The sequence below is a fragment of the Rattus rattus genome, chromosome 3 (assembly GCF_011064425.1).
Source record: "Rattus rattus isolate New Zealand chromosome 3, Rrattus_CSIRO_v1, whole genome shotgun sequence".
In the NCBI taxonomy this organism is placed as follows: domain Eukaryota; kingdom Metazoa; phylum Chordata; class Mammalia; order Rodentia; family Muridae; genus Rattus; species Rattus rattus.
In genome coordinates this window covers 43750776-43774463 of record NC_046156.1, presented here as the reverse complement: position 1 = coordinate 43774463, position 23688 = coordinate 43750776, and the positions used below count along the sequence as shown (strand labels likewise).

At 43.0% G+C, this 23688-nt stretch overlaps 1 protein-coding gene across 1 annotated transcript in view; it reads right to left on the bottom strand.

Annotated features, from left to right (window-relative positions):
* Positions 1-23688, bottom strand: part of Slc30a7 (solute carrier family 30 member 7) — a 64689-nt gene that overhangs the window by 1815 nt on the left and 39186 nt on the right. The window contains exons 9-10 of the mRNA XM_032897441.1: positions 8887-8977; positions 6220-6369 (exon numbers count right to left, since the gene is read on the bottom strand). Coding sequence (XP_032753332.1) covers positions 6220-6369; positions 8887-8977 — 241 coding nt within the window. The remainder of the gene's footprint in view (positions 1-6219; positions 6370-8886; positions 8978-23688) is intronic.

The following is a 23688-nucleotide window of genomic DNA, read 5'->3' as shown; positions in this document are numbered from 1 at the left end:
CTGTAAGTCAGCCTTGCATGTATTCCCACCTCCATGTCTGCATGTCAGACTGTAAGTCAGCCTTGCATGTATTCCCATCTCCATGTCTGTATGTCCAGACAGAAACTTGCACCTACACAACAGACAGTTCTATTGCAGGAGTCTAAGAAGCAGCACAGGATCATCAAACCTGCCGACTACCTACCGTCAGTACTGCTCTTTTGAAAGACCTTTCTGTTTCTTATACCCAGTACCCAACCTTCTTACAAAACTTGGTGGCTTTCCCTCCAAGCCCAGAACTTGACCACTTTACGCCATCTCCACCATGTTGAAACTACCCTAACCACAAGCAACTCTTGTCTAGATTTGGTCAATGTCCTTGCCAGGCTTTCACATCTCTGGTTATTCTCAGTATAACCAGAGTGACAAGTATCCCTGTGTGCCCCTTACTGTTCACTATTGATGTCCCTTAGTGCTTCCCATGGCGCCATGATGCCATGGAATGTAGCCCCTGACCTCCTGTGCCCTCCTGTGAGCTATGCTCCTTATAACCACCACAGGGCATTCCTGTTACACCCTAACCAGACAGTGAGGGCTGAGGAAGCCACTATACAATTCATTCACTTTTTAATCCAACAATATTTTTTGCATTTATTATTTTCCAAGCAATAAGTCTCTCACCTAAGAATACAAAAGACAGAGAAGAAAATATTTTAGAAATCTGCCTGTTTCCACAGAGTTCATATTCTATCAGAGGCCTGGAGAAGAAGAGGTAATGAAAAAGAGAAGAAAATACCTCTTGTTGAATGCTAATGCGGTAGAGGAAACACAGACGTACTATTTCAGAGGAGGCGGAGTTTTCAGACATCCCTGCCCTCTCCCCTTTCACTCTTACCCAAATTCCCACACACTGTCACACACTGTCACACACTGTAGTGCGTATGGCCACTACACCCTGAAAGCACCTACACTGTCCCTTAAAATCGTAAAGATTACTTATTCAGTGTGTTTATGAGTTCTGTTCTCCTACTATAATGTAATCTCTCCAAGAGAAACATATTTGTCCTCTTACATTCCAGACACCCAGAACCTTCGGTAATATCTGACACACCAGCAAGTAGTCAGTAAGCATTACTGAATGAACTAAAATCCTATTAATTTCTTTCTTCCAACCAAAACGAACATTTAAGTAGCAGTGGGGGAGGGGAGAGAAAAAAGGAACAAGACTGTTCTTGCCAAGGCTTTAGAGGAGAGATGCTAAGCAGCGGACAGACAGAGGTTCTGGTGTGACCTATGGCAGCAGTGGATGGCTCATCACAATGCCCTTCTTTTACGGATTGTTTTTTCTGGAACTCCGGCGGGAGGGCTCTGTGCAATACTGATGACTGCATGAGACAGCTTCAGGATTCCGCTAGCTTTAGAGTAGTAGACAGATCCTAGGTTGTCAGGACAAAAAACAGCCTTTTGCCTCCCCACCAAAAGCCTTCCTACAGCAAGCTACAACTTTTGTTCCTCAACTTACAGAAAAATAACGTGTTCCTACTTTAGCTAACAGGCCAGTGGAGAAGAACGTAACATTTATATGATCTTTACTTATACATTAAAACCAAAGTCCAGTTTTCCTCACTGTGAAAGAGTGTTGATTAAATCAGCACTACCAATCTGCAGGAGTTTTCTATGTACTATCTAATACTTAACAAGCAGTTAGTAAATCTGCTACGCTAGACTAGGCACTGCTGCCATGATCCTGTGTGAATATATGAGAAAAAAATTCCACACTGCAAAGGCTGTTACCATAAATTATTCTGATTTACTGTAAGTATATGATTTGATTAACTCAGTCCAGATGGCCCTGAAATGACTAAGGAATGTACTATTCTGAAAAATTCTTATATGTGTAATCTTAATAGAAAATAAAAATATTATTGCACAAACATATTATATACTATCTTTTCTTTTTAAACAAAATTGCTAATGCAAGTTAAATGGGCAAACAGTTGGGCTCCTTTTATTACCTGCCATTTTCATTACCCCAGTCTTCCTGGGGAAGAGTCATAAGAAATGAGTAGCCCAAGGCGATGAATAGGGAAGAAAGAAACAAAGGGGCTAGATAAATTATCTTTGCATAATCATGAGTTAATTACTCAAACTGGTATTAGCCGCTCCAGGGGATAGCAGCTTTCCACCAAAGCCCCATCCCACAGCAAAGATAAAGAAGCCATTTGCTGCATCCACCTGTCCCAGTAGGGACAGCAGCTTGGCTCTCCAGGTCCTGGTATTCACTTCAACTTCCTTCAAAGGAAAGAGAAATTTCCAAGAAATCTGACAAGTGACCTCCTCCCTGACACAAAGAATGTAGAGTTTAATTCCAGGAAAGCATGACAGCTACCCCAGAAGTCTACAGCATCAGTGGACTGCAGCTTCTTGAGCGGGAAAGGTAACTAGTTATTCTAAGCCTTCTAAGTTCACTGTCCCTGCCTCTGCCCCAAAAGTCAGCCTGGTACTGCAGGCTCGGCTATCTCCAAGCAATGTTCATCGTTGTGTAAAAAGTTACAGTTGGGAGAGCAGTCAGGCATGTGACTATAGAGATTGTTGGTTTACTTGTATTCTCTATGGGCCAAAGCCAGGAACATGTTTTTGAGCTTTTAATTGACACGTTAAACTTTATCTCTTTAAAATGCAAAGGAGGGTTAGAGAGATAACAGAGATTAGGGCACTGCCTGCCCTTCCAGAGAATCCAAGGTCACTCAGCATCCACACGGCAGCTCTCAACTGTATGTAACTGCAGTTCCAGAGGCCTCTGCTGACACTAGGCACACATATGATGCACAGACAAACATGCAGGCAAACACCCCCACACACAAACATTTTTTTAAACTGTAAAATGAAGTCATATAAAACTATTTACTTTTCTATGAAAAATACTACAGAATTAATGAAATGTAACTAAACGTGACTAAATTGTAAGTTAAGAATAGCAATTATAACAGGTTATCATGACACACCTGTTATCCCAGTGCTCCAGAAGCAAAAGCAGGGGCAGGAGGATTACAACTTTGAAGCTGTCCTAGCTACAAAGCAACTTCAAGGCCAGCCTGGGCTACTTAGTGAGACAGGGAGAAAAACCAAGAACTGAGGACCTAGTTCATTGTTTACTTAGCGTCCCCAAACCAACAACAGCAGCAGCAGCAACAAAAGAATAATAATGATAATAAAAGGAAAGAAAACAGATCTGGTTTCGTTTTCTGTAGCCCACCCTGTGGTAACTGATCATTAATTTCTGTCCCAGTACCTGTCCCTAGTGGGCTGTCGGAGGTGCCAGCATTGCTGCTGCTGCTGGTACAAGCCCTGTGTTCCCTGCCACCGAGCAGTCCATGAGCACTTACTTGCATTCTATGCTTTAATGCACAACAGCAAACCTAGGGACAGAGAAGACCCATGGCCGTCTACTCAGCTTCCTGAATTTTAGGTCCATATGATGAAGAAAGAGAAAGAGAAAGAGGGCGGAAAAAAAAGTTTGCAGAGCAGGCAAGCAAAATCAATACTCATTAAACACTAGAGCCTATTACAAAGGGTTAAAAGACAAAGTGGAAGGGGTAGAGGCCAGAGAGCAAGCTAGAGAAGGGGAGACGACCCTTTCTTCTGTGCGCATCACTCAAGCAGACAGCACAGGCCTGAATGAGCGGCGGTCAGTGAAAGGGAGGCTCATGAACACAGGAGACTGGCGGAGGCTTGGCTTCTGTGATTTAGGGACCCTGACTTGTGTCTGGCGGGGAGGTTTTTTAATCCCTTCCTGGATATAACTGCTCACTTCTATTTTGAGGTCAGAGAACAGAGCACAAAAGGCAGAAGCAGGAAGCCGGGGGCTCAGGATGCTGGGGGCTTTGGACTTAAACAGGCACAGCAGGGAGAGAGAGCTGGGAAATGAAGTAGGGTTCTGCCAGGGGGAAATGTGGAGGAGGTCTGGCTGTCTCTTGTGCTCTGAGAAGACGAGGACCCTGATGAACCTCAGGCATACTCTAGATCTTTGAATATATTTAAGAATTTTCTCTTCAAACATCATTTCTAAGGAAACAGAGTGTATTTAAAAATTCAAGGTTGCAACTATAATTGTGAAGTAGACCATGAAAAGATTAAAAAGTGATCTTGGCCAGTTTAAAACAGAAACCTTAGATCATTGAACTGCTTTCTAATCCTGGGCCTCACTTCTGTTCTGTTTCTAAGTAAACACAAAAACAAATTTCTCCAGCTATCAACTGATAATCAATTTCGAAAACTAGATGGATAATGAGGAAGACTGACTCACAGGAAAATCTAGGGCTTAAGCACTGGACTACAGCTTACTGGTGTTCCCAAGGAGTCTGAGCACCAAAGTGACTTGCAGCAGCTCCCTTCCCTCCACCATACATCTGTACATGAGCCCATTTCTCTACCTCCTTAGGAGAAATCGGTGACCCTGGAAAACCGTATTAAATAGGACAGTGCCCTAGGCTTCTAAAAATCACTGAAGACTTAGCATCGGTAACTAAATAATAGAACTTACAATTCTCTGATCTTTCTTTTAATTTAAAGCTTTCAAACAATTTCTTTAACCAAAGCCCATTTCTTTCATTCTTAGGGTCAGTTGTAAGGAAGACAAAGTTCAACAGCCACAGGGGAGACCCAGCAGGAAGTTCTCCTTCCTCAGAATCAATTCTAGAAACTCTCTGTAAGCAAAAGCATCGTGAGTTTAAAAATTTGACCCAGTTACTTTTATATGTGTTAATTTTGTGTGTCAGTGTTTGGTGGGTCAGGAGTCAATTCTCTCTTCTTATCTCTGAGGTCGGTCCTCAGGCAGCAAGGTCCTTTACCCGATGAGACTTTTCACTTACCTGAGGGTCAAGATTTTTTTTTCCCTCAAAAAAGCAGCAAGTGGGGGTTTAATTTTGATAAGTGAGAGTTATGAGTAAGATGTAACTTAAATACAAAGTAATTTAACAATTTACATTTCATGAAATGAAATTTGTTACAGCAAGCCCTGACATTTACTCATGCTACAAGGACATTGCAGAAAAGAAATAAATTATTTAAATATTCTATTCTGTTATGTGAGAAGTAAAAAATATTAAAATCACTGAGTGTAGTAATAAAAGTTGTTTTAGAGATGTGACCATGCCCTTCCCCCATTTACTCTCCCATGTACGGTGGGGAATGGGTTGGATATTCTCTCAGCTAACTTCGAAGGGAATCTCTGGTAGCTACAAGGAATGAAATCAACTATCAGGGCCTTAGCTGATTAAAAAGGCTGAGGGAAAGCCCAAATGTAGTTTCTGAAACGGAAGAGGCAGGTCTGTGCCTCGGGAGGCTTCCCTTGGCTCCGCTCTGAGGTTACAGTCCTAGCAGCCCCAACAGACAGCGGCTGCTAGCACAGGTCTCAGATAGGAAGTACCTTCTTTCTCACAGGGAAAACTGAGTGAGTGGCAAAGCAGTGAGCATCAGAGTGCCCAGGCAGCCCACAGAAGCCCCGCTGTGAGCAGCACTAGAAGTCACAGGACGAGGGAAGACCGTGCTCTGCAGAGAGCAGCCTGCTGGTTACTTCACATTGTTCTCCTTTGCCCCTGACTCATGGAGTCAGTATGAGAAGTAGTCAGATATCCTGCCTGGGCATCCAAGGCTTCATTATGAAAGTCACAAGGATACACATTTATATACAGTGTCTTCTCAGAAAGCTGTTAAAATTCTGAACAAGTAAAGCCAGTGCGCAGTATAGCAGTCTTAACTGCATCTAAGATAAGGATTATGTAACTTCTAATTAACATCATATCTGTCAGTAATTCACTCATAAGGAACCTAAGCATGTGTGTCTCTCATCAGGAGGCAATCTCTAATTTATGTAACGCCTTGAATTCAACTAGACTGCATATCATATTCATGTCTGAAGACGTGAAGACAGAGAAAGAGAATATGTGCACAGTGACATATGTCACAGAAAATAATTCTGCTTATTGGAATGTTTCCACTCCAGCCAACAATACTAACTAAAATGGAAAAGCACTAAAAAGAGAAAGAGAGAGAGAGAAGGGGGGGTGGGGGGATTTCGTTGAGGAAAATAGACTTTCTCAGTTTGACTCTGATTGAGAATGTTTCCTCCTCTTTTACTTTAGTAGTTTCTGTATTTGATACGTTAAATATAGGATTTTTAAAGCTAGCAAGGTACAGAGAAATATAAGTTTCTTAAAAGAGATTTATAACAAGTCATACCTGAGTAAAAATATTATGTGTTTGGCTCAAGATCCACCTGGCGTCTGCATCAGGGGCTACTACAAGCTTCAAGGTTCCAACGTAAACATCAGAACAGAGTGTCCAGAAGTGCTGTTCTTGCAAGTTGTAAACTCCTTGTAACTGTTGCACCTGAAACACCAGGCAGATGTCAGCATCGAGAACAAGCGGCCCCCACCCACATATGATCGTGAAGGGAGTCAGAAAGTTGGACTCGACCCCCTACTTGTAAAGACACGTTCAGTCAAATGCCTATGGAGGACTCAGTATGTTCCAGGTCACCGTGAGACAGGTTAGGGACAGAATGAATGAGCACTTATCAGAAATTCTAATTTCAACACATTAATCAGAGTACAGGCAAACTATGGAGCTAGAAAAAGAATGAAAAAGTAGAATGAAATGAAGGGGAGGGAAAAGGACAGAAATCAACACGTATAGAAATGAGAGAATTCATTACACAGAAAAGGCTCCTGGAGAAAAGGTTAACAGGATAGAGGGACATTTGATCTGTCTGTCTGTCTGTCTGTCTGTCTATAAGGACACAATCCTGAACAGAGACGGAAATGGACATACTTTTGTAAGCAGAAGGAATGCAGTTACTTTTCAGCTCTGCTAACTCCTTTTCTGGCTCGTCCCCCTGTGCTGGATCTGGAGGTGAACTCAGAGCTGAGAACAGAACCATGTCCTCTGCATGGTCCTCACCACACACTGACTCAATGCTTCAGACACTCTTCCATCCTCAGGCCCCTGCCCTGAGAACCCAACCTGGGGCCTGTACATGCTGGATCGCACTCTATCCCTGAGCTACTTCCCTGGCCTGACTTGAAATCTTTTCAGTGCTAATCAGTGCCCACCATTCCAAATGTGCTACTGAGCTGGCATTCTCCCTAAATGCCTGTTTGGTGTTTTGTTTTTAATACATTATAAACAGAATAACATTATAGACTTTGGAATAACTTCCTACTCTCAAACATTTCCCACTCTAGTCTCAGCCCCAACAGCTGAGCAAACTTCAATAGCATTCTAGATACCAACCTGTGAGACAACACCCCTTTCCCTTCACTAATGCAAGCCCCCTCCAGAGCTACACCCAAATGTCTATTTGCCTCTATCTTGCTGCCAATGACAGTCGTCTCAGCCAGCTTTTCCCAAAACGTGTTCTCCACATGGGACAATCACGTCAAAGCGCAAGATTCAGTGCGTTCCAGATGCTTCCACTGAGTGGGAGTAATGAAGTCTGGGCCTCGCCTTCTTTCCAGCCTTTCAATCACTTTCCCTTTACTTATCATGCTGCAGCCGCAAACCTGTTATGCTGTTCTCCAAATACACTAAATTAGTTCCAGCCATAGCTGCCTCACATTAGCGGTTTTCTTTTCCCTGGAACATTCTTCTCGCAGACTTGAAGATTTGTACATGGCTGGATACTTCTGGTCATCAGGGTTTCAGTTTCCTTGGCTATGGCTTCCTTACTGAGCCGTCCGACAGCCATCCATATCTACCTCACTCTCATTTCCTCTCTTAGCACATCCCTGGCATTTGCTCACCATCAGCAGAACCTAACATTTACTTCGTCCCAGCTAGGCTGCCAGTGTCTTTCTTTGTTCACCATCGCCTCCAGTATTGTAGAAGAGAATCTGATACACAGTGGATGCCAGAAAGACAAATACAATGTAACAAACAAGCAAAAAGCATCCAGCAGGCTGGAGGGATGGTTCTGCAGGGAAGAACACTTGTAGCTCCTCAGAGATCTGGAGCTCAGTTCTCAGCATCCACGTCAGGCTGCTCACAACTTCCTGTTAACTCTAGCTCCAGGGGCTCTGATCCCCCTCCGCCCTCAATGGTACCCACACACATGTGACATACATACATGGAAACACACATACACATAAGGAAAAATGCGTATTTTCAATTACATTCATTTAGCGGTTTGAATGAGAATGGACCCATAGGCTCATATATAGGTGAATATAGGCCCATATAGGTGAATGCTTGTTACTAGGGTGTATGGGCAATCAGGAAGTGTGGCCTTGTTACAGGACGTATGGCATTATTGGAGGAAGTATGTCACTGGGAGTTGGCTTTGAGGTTTCAAAGGACCACATTAAACTCTGTGTGTGTGTGTGTGTGTGTGTGTGTGTCTGTGTGTCTGTGTGTCTGTGTCTCTGTCTGTCTGTCTGTCTGTCTGTCTGTGTCTCTCTGGTCAGGATGCAGAACTCAACTCCTGTTCCAGTGGCACGCCTGCCTGCATGCCGCCGTGCTCCTTACTGTAAGACAATAGACTGGCCCTCAGAAACTGTAAGCCTCCGATTAAGTACACTCTTCATTTATAAGAGCTGCTTTGCTCACGGTGTCTTTACAGCAATAAAGCGCTGACTAAGACAGCTGAATATACACTTATTTCCTCTGTCCCCCATATGGATGCTTTGTAATGGCTCAGTTTCTTGATGAAGACAGTGCACACATTTTCTTAGTAAAGTTCACTATTTTCTAATGAATTCACCCGGGCTTATACAAATGACACTACACTCATGGGCACCATGCAATCTTGAAAGAAAGGTCAAATTATATTCATACGCTACCCATATTTATGAAAGATGAAACCCTAAAAGTTTGGAAACAACATACAATCCAATGCTTTGCAAAACTTACCCTCTGATAGCACTGGGGAAGCACATTTTCCAACGAGGGAGGAGTTCTTTGCATTAATATTCCAATAGACTCTCTTAAAAGTGGAATAACACTAAGGGGGAAACACAACTTTATTAAGCCACATTTTAACAATCTCTGTTTGCAAGATGATAATATACTTCTTCAAAGAACAGAACATAAGTATTTAGAATTTCTGGAAAAAACAATCTACTAGTCTTTGTTCCACATTTCTCATAGAATCAGTAAGCTATTAGAGTAAAGGAGCTGGAGAGACTACATCCACTAATGGAGCCATTGATCCATCTACTGTTTCTCTATATGGTTATTTACTAATCATAGTTTTAAAAAGTGTATGTGTGTATGTGGTGTATGTGTGTGTGTGGTGTGTGTGTGTGTGTGTGTGTGTGTGTGTGTGTGTGTGGTGTGTGTGTGTGTGTGTGGTGTGTGTGTGTGTGTGTGTGTGTGGTGTGTGTGTGTGTGTGTGTGTGTGTGTGTGTGTGTGTGTGGTGTGTGGTGTGTGTGTGTGTGTGTGTGTGGTGTGTGTGTGTGTGTGTGTGTGTGTGTGTGTGTGTGTGTGGTGTGTGTGTGTGTGTGTGTGTGTGTGTGTGTGTGTGTGTGTGTGTGTGTGTGTGTGTGTGTGTGTGTGTGTGTGTGTGTGTGTGGTGTGTGTGTGTGTGTGTGTGTGTGTGTGTGTGTGTGTGTGGTGTGTGTGTGGTGTGTGTGGTGTGTGTGTGTGTGTGTGTGTGTGTGTGTGTGTGTGTGTGTGTGTGTGTGTGTGTGTGTGTGTGTGGTGTGTGTGTGTGTGTGTGTGTGTGTGTGTGTGTGTGTGTGTGTGTGTGTGTGTGTGTGTGTGTGTGTGTGTGTGTGTGTGTGTGTGTGTGTGTGTGTGTGGTGTGTGTGTGTGTGTGTGTGTGTGTGTGTGTGTGTGTGTGTGTGTGTGTGTGTGTGTGTGTGGTGTGTGTGTGTGTGTGTGTGTGTGTGTGTGTGTGGTGTGTGTGTGTGTGTGTGCTCATGCACCTGTGCCTCTGGGTACCTAGGAAATATGAAAAGGCTTTCAGACCAGACCCCCTAGGCAGTCAGTTTGAGTCATCCAATGTACGAGCTGGGAACTAAATTCTTGCTCTACAAGAGCAGCAGGTGCTCATAACCACTGAGCTCATCCCCCTAGCCCTGACATCATAGTTTCATTATTTAAAATTTAGAGTAGGCAGTTTACTTCCACAGAGGAATGAGGGCACCTCTAGGAATGGAGCAGAAAGGCTGGCACAGGAGATCACCACCCAATAATGTCGGATCACAGCTTTAGACCATTTGGATGACTCTGTACACAAAGAGCAAACGGCACAGGGGTAAGGGTGGTGCCAGTGCAGTGGCCCCAGAGTCCAGCTAGATACAGGTTTACCTTGAAGCTAATTTCCTTTCAACTTTAACAGACTGACTTCAGAATAGCTAAGGAAGGCCCAGATGTCTACAGGTCTGCAAAGCTCTGCAGGTGATCCCAGCAAGCCAGAGAAGGGCTCTTGGCTCAACTGTTGGCTATAGACCGAGGGGAGAGGTTAGAAACAGCTTCACTGCCTTTAACAACTGAAGCCACTGCTTACTTTTAACCTTATGCAATCTCTAAACGTCAAATAGAGAATTCTCTTGGGAACAGCTACAGGAGGAGACTTAGGGAATTCATGCCTGGGAGTCCTCAGCACCTCCCAGAAGAGTCAAAGTGGAACTGTGCCTTAAGGATTAGTGCTATCTCTGAGAGATGAGAAAAAGAAACACTAATGCAGACCAAAAGGAGCAGGGGCTCGCCATCACATTCACAACTGTGCCTAAAGGACTCATGGTATCTCTGCCAGGTGAGAAGGAAGAGGAAATACTAATGCGGACCAAAGGGCCAGGACATGGTCTTGCTCACCATCATATTCCCAAGGAAGCCTAGTAAGTGCTGGTCACCCAGTGTGCCCATGATAAGTGTTGGCTGAATGACTGAAAGATTCAGATACCAGGCATTTTAGAATCTAGATTAAAGAAAAGGACACAGAAAAAGAATTAGAAGTCTATTTCCAACGTTTACATACAGACTGGTTCTTGACTGAAGAATAGCAACGGGGACAAAGACAGGAGAGTTAAACAGGCAGAAACACCTGGTATCTTACAATAGAGCGAGACACAATGACAGCCAGGCTGAGGACAAGGCTAGATGACGAAAGGCTGGAGGCAAGGTAGAACAAGGACAAGACAATTTCAACATGGACAGGAATCGAAAACGTTTGTTTAGTAAGACAGCAGTAAGAACCAAGAATTAAACGTCACCTGTGACTCCTTAACCTGCATAGCCTTTGTGCTCTACGAACTAAAACACTGTCCTGACAGTTGTTAACCAGTTCATCCCGCTCCACAGACACAGTGGTTTCCAGACCTTTCACCTGGATTACTACGTTAGCCTCCAAAGTGTTCCTTGCTATCTAACCTTACATCCTTTAAGTCCACTTGGTAGGTAGCTTCAAAGATGGCTCTTAAGACCCTTAGGACTCATGTTCCCATGCGGTCTTCACTCCGAGCTGTGTTTAGGTTGGATGGAGACCTAACAACTTAGTACTGACACTGAGTAGGCCAAGTGGTGAAGGGCTGCCCTGATCAGCTTCCATACTCTGGCCTCCGACCCTGCTTCCACCACGCTCTCACTTGCTCCCTCACAGCTGCCATACTGTGAGCTCCTTTAAAAGAGGCCCATGGGGCAAGAGAAGAAGGCGCACCTGCAGAGAGACTAGGATCCAGCCCCTAGACCCAAAGAACAGAAGCCTGTCAGCCACCGCTCCAGGGAATCTAGAATGTCTTCTTCCTCAGCTTGAGCCTGCAGTGACAGCCTGGACTGACGACTTGATTGCCGCCTTGTGAGAACTCTCATGGCCGTGCCCAGAGACTAGATGATAATAATATATACTCACGGCCAGGCTTGTGGGATTGTGTATGAATCTACACATAACTGCTTTCTACAGAGCTATGAGGCTGACCGTCATAAGACAAGCACTTGATCCTATCTGTTCCCTACTAAGGCTCAGTGAAGAGCTCTCCGCTTCCTCAGGGATGAAATGTAAGCTCCATAATGGGGTACTATTTTTGGGGAGAGGATGGAGGCCTCTAATCCCCTCTACCTTTCCCTCCTCCCCATCCCTGCTTGTTTTTTTTTTTTTTTTTAAGTTCCTCAAAAACGCTGTACTTGACCCTGTGCTGTTCATTTCTTTCAAGCTTTGGCTAATATGATAATCCCTGCCTAGAACATTGTTAAGTGGCCTTTTGTTCGACTTCTAGTATGTCTTAAAACCTCAAGTCTGACTGCCTTTGGGATATATTTCCTGATTACTACCTGACCTCCGGATGATGAGATGTCCATTCTGTGCTCCTGTAAGAGCGTGAAGGATGCGGGGCATGCGGGCACGTGCGGGCACATGCCTGCAATCCCCGCTCTCTAAGGCTCAAGCCAACCTGGGATGCACAGAAGACTGTCCCGAAAAAGAGGAAACGATTAGTGCTATCTATGGGATTATACTGCAAAATCACCAAGTTGTTTTTCTACGCATACACACTGAGAAGTACTTTATGGACTATAACTTACGTTTGTGTCCCCAGCATTTCAGTGTTTGATATATAAATGTTTACAGAACATACGTTACAGCTAATTCCACTAAACATAATTAATTCAAAGAGTACATTTTAAGGTCAGGAAAAATTACTAACCCCTTTAGAAGAGATGAAATTATTAACAGAGAAAAAGCACTCGTGCAGACAGTAAAGGCTCAGTCAGTGAAACCCATGGGGATGGGAAAGACATCTCTGTCAGAACACGAGTCACAGAAGGAAGGAAATACAAGCAGAAGGCCGTCCTACAAAACAACGCAGTGCTGCTCCAGGCCTTCCACAGGTCAGAGAAGGCTGGGAAGGAACACCAACTGGAGAGGGAATTACTAAGTCTGACAGTTAAGAAGACTGGCACCTCAGCTGAAAAGCAACACTTGATTCTATCTACTGCACACCACTGAGAAGCAGATGAAGACGCCTCGGGTACAGTAAAGGAGCGGGGCAAAGAGATGAAGTGACTATGGTACAATGAATCCATACTTTTTGTTTTCTTCTGTAGGTCTTCATTTCTCATGGAAAGAAAAGGCTTTACCTACTTACAGGGCTAACCATCACCTTCCCTGTTTGGCTCTTCTAAGAATACTGGAATGGCTAGTACATCATAGTAAAAACCTCACCGCAGCACACGAAAATGCCGCACAGTTTTCCTAATGACGGCTGAAATGGTGTCAGAATGTCAGCTGCAGGAGCTGCGGTTGGACACCCAGCTGCTGTGGGGGGTCGGGGGGAAACAGCCTGTTCACTCACAGAGGGAGATGTGATTCAGAACCGAGGTCATTTTCAAAGTCCATAAGATGTCAAAAAATAGTCTGTAGCAATGCCAGCTTTTGCCTTTTAAAATTGTGTTTAGCTCAGGAGTTTCTGCCCATATTTTTCTGATTAACTATCATAACGGGGAATCATAAAACAGATTTTAGCATGGATTTATCTAGCCATAATGAAAGGATATGGAGGAAAAGACAAGCTTAGCAAATTCCTGACTGAGCTAAGGTTAGAGCTGCATCCAAACCCTACAGGAAAAGGAAAAGTAAGCATTTGGAAACAATTAGAGGCTCGCTTCTGGTTGACTAACTCAATTGTAGCTTTCACAATGGAACTCTATTTTCCTATCATAAATGACAAGGAGGATGACTCATTAGGCATGAATTTACCAGTAATACAAAGTAATGGTTTCATTTTTCAAAAGCTGAACATAATTCTATAATCATACAATAAACATCAAATTAATTTCAAAGCCTTTTAACAGGTTAAATGAGCAACATTTACTCGTTGCTGCAAGTAATTTGCAATGAAAAATTCAAGTTTTACTTCAGATACAGCTTTTCAGGAAAGATTTTCACCACATTACAAAAGTAAATTAAATAATCTAGCAGGAACTATAAATAAAGTGAACTAAGTATTGGGGTTGGTGAGATGACTCAGCAATTAAGAACACTTGCTGCTCATGCAGAATGAGTAGAACTAAGTTTAGTTCCCAGAGTCCACATCTGCTAACTGACAACTGCCACAGTTCTAGCTCCAAGTGGATTTGATGCCCACCTCTGGGCTCCATGGACATAGATGTGTATATGCATACAGACACACTTAGATACATATAAATAAAGTCATGTAGTGGCACTGGAGAGAGGGCTCAAAGGTAAAGAGCACTCCGTACTCTTGCTGAAGACCAGCACCATTACCTAGCCCCACACAGAGGTTCACAACCCTCTAATGGTGACTCTAGAGCATTTAATGCCCTCTTCTGGCCTCCTTGGGTACCAGGCATACAAATAAAACATATACACCCCCAGATGTAGGCAAACATTCATATGCTTAAAAAATAAAAATAAAGACATCTTTAAACCTTTTCAAAACACATATACATTATGAAAACCTGTGAAGAACAACCATACTTAATTAAAAACTTCAGTCTTAAATAATCAAGTCTGAGAACAAATATCCAGCAATAATTAAAACACAACGGCATGGTAGTGCACACTTTGAACTCAGCCCCTGGGAAGCAGAGGCAGGTGGATCTTTGAGTCTTCAAGGTCTCTGGTCTACATAGTGAGACTCTGTCTCAGGGAGGAAGGGAGAGGGAAGGAGAAAGGGAGGAAGGTAGGGAGGGAGGGAGGAAGGGAGGAGGGGAGGGGAGGGAAAGGGGAGCACTGGGTTCCTTGGAACTGGAGTTACAGGTGTGGGACCTCTGCAAGAACAGCAAGACCTCTCAACTACTCGGTCTCTTAGGAACATTTACACACACAGTTGTATCTGAACAAGTGCAATCAACCCATGGTCATGGATGATTCCTATTAATGTAGAATTTTATAAGCCTGGTAGAGAACAGATCCCTTAAAATGGTCCCATCTGGAAATGTGGGTCATGTATAACTCTACTAAGCTTCTGGAATCTGTGATCTATATCAGTACCCAGTACAGTAAGGGGTTCTTACCCAGTAATGAGACAGTAACAGACACTATGGAACCCTACAGACATGAAGAGGTTTGCCTTAAGCATCTGGGACATGGTTATAACACTTCATGTGTTTGCTCTTTGGAACAAAAAGTATCAGTTTATAACATCAAATTAGTAAAGTATAATATTTTTTGTTTATATAACACTTAATAGTTTTTAAAGTGATTTCATAAAAAATGTCTGATTTCATTCCCCATGACAGCCGAAAGTAACCCTAAGAAAATGTTGGGGTCACAGCATTCCTATTGAAAACACAACTCCGGAGGTCTCTGAGCCCGAACTCTCCTTTTACAGATGGAAACCAACTCTGACAGGATAAACAGCTGTGGTTTATCACAGCTGGGTGAGAAGCTGTAGACCCAGGGCCAAGGCTCAAGCGTTGGAACTGCTTGAGGCTTCTCTTCAGTTAGGTATCCTAGGGTCGAGTCCAGTTACACTCAGGTTATTCCCAGGTCCTGGCATAGCGATCTGAACATGGGACACACTTAGCACCTATCTAGTTACATAGTGAATAGATAACACATTCACTGAATGAGTAGCAACAAATTGAATGTATCATCTGTTAAAGATCCAACCGAGGGCTGGGGAGATGGTTCGGTGTGTAAAGCAAATGACACGCAAGTGTGAGACTTGTGTTAGAGTCACCAGAAACCACACACAACACATCTGTAACACAGTGAACCTGAGACAAGATGGGAGGCGGAGATAGGAGAGTCTCCAGAAGCTTGTGGGACAGCTGGTATGAGACACGCAGGGGCAAACAACGAAGACGCTCAACCCCAAACAAGCTGGAAGGAAAAGATCAACATAGGAGGTTGTTCCCTGACCCCCATATGCATGTGCAATAAGTGTTCACCCACCTTTATATAAATCACACACACATAAACACATACATAAATCACATATAAACCTATGCAAGACAGACACACGAGTTAAAAGAATTTAGTTGGTGTACTGGCTGGTTCTGTGTGTCAACTTGACACAAGCTGGGGATATCACAGAAAAAGGAGCCTCCCTTGAGGAAATGCCTCCATGAGATCCAGCTGTTAGGCATTTTCTCAATTAATAATCAAGGGAGGAGGGCCCCTTGTAGGTGGTGCCATCCCTGGGCTGGTAGTCTTGGGTTCTATAAGAGAGCAAGCTGAGAAAGCCAGGGGAAGCAAGCCAGTAAGTGACTTCCCTCCATGACCTCTGCATCAGCTCCTGCCTCCAAGTTCCTGCCCTGTGTCAGTTCCAGTCCTGACTTCCTTTGGTGATGAACAGCAATGTGGATGTGTAAGCTGAATAAACCCTTTCCTCCCCAACTTGCTTCTTGGTCATGATGTTTGTGCAGGAATAGAAACCCTGACTAAGACAGTTGGTAATGGAGAATATAGGAATTACAATATAGATATTAGAATACAGGATATCTTTTATTTATATGACACAGAACTCTTCAAAATAAGAGTCAAGTGCCCCCAATTCTGTAACTCTTAAAAAAAAGAACCTCTAGTCAATGAAAGGCCATTGGCATTTTATTCTGTGCTTACACACAGGGGAGAAGAATTCCATTTAGGAATGCTCAGCACTTTCAGATCTTGATATAGAATTCATTGTCTTTGTTTTGTCTTGTGTATCTGAGACAGTCTCAAGTAGCCAAGGCTGCCCTGGGACTCCTTACACAGCTGAGAATGACCCTGAACAGGATCCCCACCCCCTGTCTCTCAACCTCCTAAAGTTTGAGATTACAGGCATGGCTGTGTCCCATTTCAACTTGTTACATTTTGTTAAAAAGTTGGGTTTTTTTTTTCTTTTTTCTTTTTTTCGGAGCTGGGGACCGAACCCAGGGCCTTGCGCTTGCTAGGCAAGCGCTCTACCACTGAGCTAAATCCCCAACCCCAAAAGTTGGGTTTTTTTAAAGACTTATTTACCTTATTTTTATGTGAATGTGTGTTTTTCCTTCACGAATGCAGGTGTACCTCATTTGTGCTTGGTGCCCACAGAGCTCTAAGAGGGCATCGAATCCGCTAGTTGAAAGTCACCATATAGATGCTAGAACTAATCCAGGGTCCTCTGCAACAGCAACAAGTGCTCTTAACTACTGAGCCATCTCTACAGACCATAACTTGTTCTCTTATAAAATGTATTCTTTAGTTTAATGAATAAAAAACTAATAATTGTGTCATCAAACCATCAATATAATGAAATAAAAAAATGAGGAGACAACACAATCAATGAAGAAAACAAAATGGTTCCACAAAAGACACGTAGCTTTGTGAGAAGAGGTGGGAATAAATTCCAACTATATGTACTAAGCATCAGAAAACAAATGTGTGGGAAAGAGTAAGATCTGAAGGCACAGGCCAAAGCCAACAAGTAGAGGCCACACGTGAGGTGCCCTAGCAGGTCTGAGATACTACCTAACGCAGTCATGGAGACGGCTCTCTAGTTCCTTCAAGGTACCTTTCCCTACAGAAAAGACGTGACTCTCAAATGTGTGTGAGGCCTGGACTACTGAAAGAAATGAAGCGTTCCGGAGGCACCTGAAGAGCAGAGGACACCCAAGAGGACCTTGGCAGTGGGGGGTAGTAGCAATGAGGGACATCCTCACACCTGAGAAGAGATCGGAAATGACTCTCTGACCCTCAACTGCCCAGTGCGGACTTCAGAGACTGCACGTTCGCTAGAAGTAAGGCTCACATATGAGGTAAGAAGCAAAGCAATCTATTTTTAATTCTTTCCCTAAACTAAGAAAGCACCCTGAGTGTGTGTGACAGAGAATCTCCAAGTGGGTTTCTAACCGCGTACTGCCCTGGACGCTGGTTCCTCAGAAATGCCGAGGAGTGCTGGATGTGCAAATGAAACCATTTTCAAAGGACTCATTAGCAAAAGAACAAAGTGACCTTGATGCAGACTGCACCTAGCAGCAGGTAATTTTAAGCTACATATAGATTAATAACAAAAACCATTAAAACTGAAAACCTAAAGGTCATCCTTTTCTTGCAGCAAGTAAATGAAGACCATGCCGATATGCTTTCGAGCTTTTAATTTGTGTTTATTTTCAAAGGCTGAAACTATTGCCGATTCTCTAGTCAAAGGGACATCAAGGAGGCACCAAGAGCCTCAGAAGGTAAAGGCATTTGCTTGCAAGTCTGGCGAAATGAGTCTCATTTCTGATACCAACAGAAAAACAGTTTTCACAAAGGTTTCATGTGACCGCCGCATTTACACAGCGGCACACATACTCGCACGTTGCACAAATGTACAATAATAATATAAATTTACAGAAAGAATACTAAAATGTAAAATGTCACTTCAAATGCCTTCCCTTCTGTCGTCCTAGGGTAGCTATATTTACTTTTTTTTCCCCTCCAATGTTTCTTTTACATAATAGGTAGATTATGCTTAATTTCCTGTTTATGTTAATGACTAGGGAGCCCTTATAGAATGTATGCTATACATCTCTCTCGTGGAAGTAGTGCTTTTTATGGACTATCTTGTTCTCAGAAGACTGCATCTTGGAAATCATACCATATCACCAGACACCACCTATGTTCTTTTTCAGAACACCCATGCACGCAGCTTCCTTACTGACAAATAGCTGTGCTATTCCCAATATTTTGCTCTCAGAAACAAACAGCCACAAGAACAATTTTCTGAATATATGTTTTTGCCAATTTATCTCTGAGATATGTCTGTAGGATAAAATTGGTTGATTTCACAAATGCCAGTATCTTAACATTTCTCTTTACAGAGACAACTCTTACTCCTTTCATCAGTATATTAGAAAGCCTATTCTATTACTACAAGATTGGAAATTTATCCTGATCAGTAAGACATGCTGTCTTATTGCAGTTTGAATTTGTCTTTTTTTGTTGTTGCTGCTATTTTGTAAGAAGTCATTTGTAAGCTGAAGGCATAGTCAATGTCTATAGGGCATACCTGAGACCTGAGTTCAATTCCCAAGTCCAACACAATAAAAGGCAGATGTGGCGGTACACATCTGCAGTTCCAAGGCCAAGGAGGCAGACACAGGCACATTGCTGAAGCTTGCTGGACAGATGGTTTAGTCTATCCAGATCTGTGTCTAAGAAAAAACAGGGTTGCCAACTAGCCTTGCACATACATGTACACAGGCTTTCAAATTCACATGAATGTGTATAGACATATCATTTGTAGCTTATCTTTTCTGTGAACTACATAAACTTATATTTGTATTTTCCACTGTGTTAATCTTTTACTTTTCTTCTGGCATATTGGAGATTAAACCCAGGGACTCATACTTATGAGGCAAGTACTCTACCACTGAGCTACATGGCTTCTAGTTTAATTTTTGATCTTAGAGGCTGTCTCTATACAAGTCATATTTATCCAAGTTGATTATGCCTTCTGAATTTCCTTTTATGCTTTTACCTATGCCAAATTCTTATTTATTAATTTTGTTACACATAATTTATGTATTCTGTATGTATGTGTGTGGTTGCACGGGTGTCACAGGTGTGGTCCCAGGACAACTTCTGAAGGTTGGTTTTCTTCTTTCACCATGGAGGTCTCAGAATGGAATTCAGGTCCTCAGGCTTGGTGGAAGCACCAGCGGAGCCATCTTGTCCGCCATCCCCCATATGACTCACCTCACACACTTTCTAGGTTTTAGCCATAGCCATCAGTAGCACTCTCATGCGGCTAAGTCACTCAGTCGTGGCTTCTTCTAGTGCTAACATGCTTTTACACTTTACTTTTCTGGCTCAAAGCCATGGGCAGTTTCTCCAGGTCTAAAACATAAGATACAATTCCAAGTGTATCTTTTTCCACTTTGGATAATGGCAATGCCATTATCAAGAGATGGATGGATGGGAGGAAGGAAGGAAGGAAGGAAAGGAAGGAAGGAAGGAAGGAAGGAAGGAAGGAAGGAAGGAAGGAAGGAAGTTAGGAAGGAAGGGCCACTGCATTTGTCCAAATGTCTCTTTGGATCTCTGGCAATGATCTCATGGTTTTCTCTCTCCATTGTTTAATTTGATGAATGATATGTGTAAACTCTGTAATACTGAATTACCTTTGCATTCTTAGAATGAACACAAATTGTACGTGATTTCCAGAATACTTTTTGACAATGGCACTGAATGTTCCAAATTATAATAAATCTGCAATTGAATAAATATCGGTTAATTCCTAACCTCTGTAGCTTGAAAATCATTCCACAAACTACAAATCTGAGGCCTCAGGGATGGATTCACCAATCATTTCTGATGGCTTTGACAAACACTGAAGAATGATGCCATTCCGTTGATTTATTTTAAGGAACCAGAATCACACTACTGCAAGACAATTCACACCCTGCACAAGAACACTCAGTGGAAGAGTGAAAGCAGGCAGAGACCCTGAGGAAGTGCTCAGTACCTGCGGTTTTCTGCTCTTTCACCTAGTCAACCATTCATTGACAGAACCCTAGCTCTTGTCTAAGTATGGGGCTGGACACTCAAAAGAGAAGAGAAAGAAAAGTAAGAGTCACATACCTTAAAGTGACCCTCAGTGAATCCCTCAGATACATAATCCCCCTTCTCAAGCGTGTGGAAAAACCTGTGGCTGGCTTCAACCGAACGGAATACAACTAATGCAAAGTGAATTTAAGATGCATTTAAGGTTTAAATAAGTTAATTTTTAGTTCATCAAGGAAAAAACCGTGGGTATGCCTGACTTGATCAGAGCCAAGCCCTTAAGAGAGGGACTAAAGTGTTGGGTGAGGTCAGCTGCTCCCATGCCGATTCTGAAGAAGCAGCCACCATGAGCTCGACAGCTGCAAGTTCAGGATTTCTGCTGACAACCACATGAGCTTGCAAGATGACCCTGAGCCTCGGAGGAGGCTGGAACCCCAGCCAACACATTAGTTACAGCTTTGTGAGGTCTGAGCAGAGAAGGCAGCTGGGCTATGCCCAGAATACTGATCACGGAAACTGTGGGGTAACTGTCCAGGCTGGGACAATCCGTGTAGTCAGCTGTTCCTACAGCTCCCTTCCTATTCCACACTGAAGCCTTCAGCCACTTCACAAAGACAGATCTCGTTCATACCAAATAATACTGTAGAGAACTACACCAGGATTTCAGATCTTTGGGCTGGGAAAATGTATGAAATAGTGGCATCTTATAAGCCTTTAATTAGAGCAAAAAAAGTAAGGTAGAGTTTATCCTTCCTCTATAATGCTATAATGAGTCTTATGAAGGAACGGTGGTCAGAAATGAAGAATTCTACATTAGGTTGTCTGGATTTGTGTGTGTGTGTGTGTGTGTGTGTGTGTGTGTGTGTGTGTGTGTGTGTGTGTAATTAACAACCTCTTCCATCACTTGAGGGAAGAGTGAGACTTCTGTTAAAATAACAGTAAAACTCTGTACTTCTTGCAATGTTATTTATACACAGAGGTTGAAAGGTTTTAATACAGCTTCTAATGCAAAGACTCAATTCTCTCATCTCTGCAGTTCAAATCTAAACAGCCTTTGGCTACGTTCATTTGAACTGTAATGTCAGACTTGTTTGTTATTTACTAATCTTTGCCCTCTGGTTCTGAAAACCCACTTTACTTTGTAAAGCAATCTATTGTATGTCAATTCCTATTTTCCATGATTAGCCTTGGCTTATAGCATGCTGGAAGTATATCCTATGTTAACAATCCCTGAAAAGGCATTTCATAATCATGAAACTTACAAAGCAACAACAACAACAACAAAATTCACATTCATGGATGACAGAGCAGAACCGTAACCCAAGCCTTCCAATCCTTAGCCTAGGTCTCCAGAATTCAAAACACTGCCGTGAACAAAGTATAACAGTGTCGGGCTGTACTGTCGCGTCTATCCCATGTGACCCTGCCACATACAGCACCACTGTTTTTAGAAAAACGGGGATGATGAACGAATGATAAATTCACAGGTGTAAGTAGTTAGGAACAGGGAGAGCTTCAGAAGTCTGGGCTTTCAGGAATCCTCAGGACTGACAGGAAACAGGAAGTAGAAGGGGATCATAGATTAGGATACTATGACTGAAGGCAGGCGCAATGAAGGCAAGCAAGTGCATTTCCCATAATAACAAGCCAAAGTGTCAGTTATGAACAGGAACTTCGATGGAAAACGATGGAAAACAACAACAGCCTGAAAACAGGCAAGGGGCTGATAATAGCTTTCTGATCCTAAGAGATTTATTCTGGAAGCATCAGTAAGTACTCATAGGTTTACAGACTTTCTGAAAGATCTATTTAATAAAATCAGCAGATCAATACTTCCCTTGTTAGGTGAGTCAGTTTTCATTACTATAACAAATATACCGAGCTACCAGAGTATGAAGAGAAAAGGTTGTTTGGCTCACTGCTGTCACAGGCAGTCACTGTTTTCAGGCCCATGGCAAGGCAGCCCTTCATGGCAGACTAGGAGTGGCAATGCAAACCCATTCGCTTCACAGAGACAAGGAGCAAACACAAGAGAAGGAGCTACAGTCTCACGGCTTCCTTCAGGGATCCGCCCAGTGATCTGAGCACCCTCTGAGGACCCTCGCCAGGCCGTACCTGGCTCCCCCATCTCCTAACTGTGCTCCAATCAAGGCCAAGCCTTTACCACACAGATCTTTCTCTGGGTGACAGTTCAGGTCCAGACACTGGAGCACATATACATTTTTGTTTGTATTTCATGGTGTGTGTGTGTGTGTGTGTGTGTGCACGTGTGTGTGTGGATGTGCAGCTCTTTGCATGTGACATCTGACTTTAGGACAGAGGAAAACAATACGAAGTGCCTGATGCTGAAAGGGAAATGGATTACTGAGAAGCCACATGGGAAGACCACACCTCACAGAACTCATCTCTCTTCAGTCTGAATCATTTTACATTCGGGGCCCAGTGCTCCCTTCAGCAAAGAACAAGCACTTGAAGAGCAGGTAAAGTGACTCCTAACCTACAAACAGCTTGGGTCTTAAGGTATTAATCAGTTGTTTGGGGGAAAAAAAACGCCATTTCCCCCCAGGAAAAACTGCAAAGGCAGTGGGCTCTAGGTGGACCTGTACCACATGTTAACATCTGGTGGTAAACTACGGCACCTGAGCTACCAATGTTCTTTAAAGGAAACTCAATGAGCATCAAATGAGAACAAAACTTACTCCTGTACTGTGATCCTATTAACCAAAACCCTGATCCCTCCTCTCTGTGGCAGACACAACCATGTCCTCAAGTAACTAATTCATACTTTACGTAATTTACACAGACTAACAATTGAGGGGTATTGATGATCTGTCTCTGTCTCTCACTCCCCACCCTCCCCGCCCCCGTGTGTGTGTGTGTGTGTGTGTGTGTGTGTGTGTACAGGAAGAATGGGAAAAAATGGAGAGTTTGCTGAAGTAACAACTTTCTAAATATACTCACTATGGTTTATACACACAGCTAAAAACTGAATTAGTGTTCTGTCCTCTGAATGTAAAAAAAAAAGGTGATTCAATAAAACCACTGCATGTTGTTAAATGGTAGCATTACATAATAGATTCTTAAACTGAAAATCCTTTTCAACAACTTTGAGTCAATATTGGTTTCCTTCAATATCTGTAGAGACCCTCTCGGCCAGCATCTCCTATTCTCGGGTTCTTCATCTGAACCACTACACACATGTGGTCAGAGTGAGGGTCACTTAGTTCCCCAAGAGTAACAGAAGCTCAGCACTTTGCAGATGCACAGGAGGGAAATGATAATTACTATAAATAGGCACTTT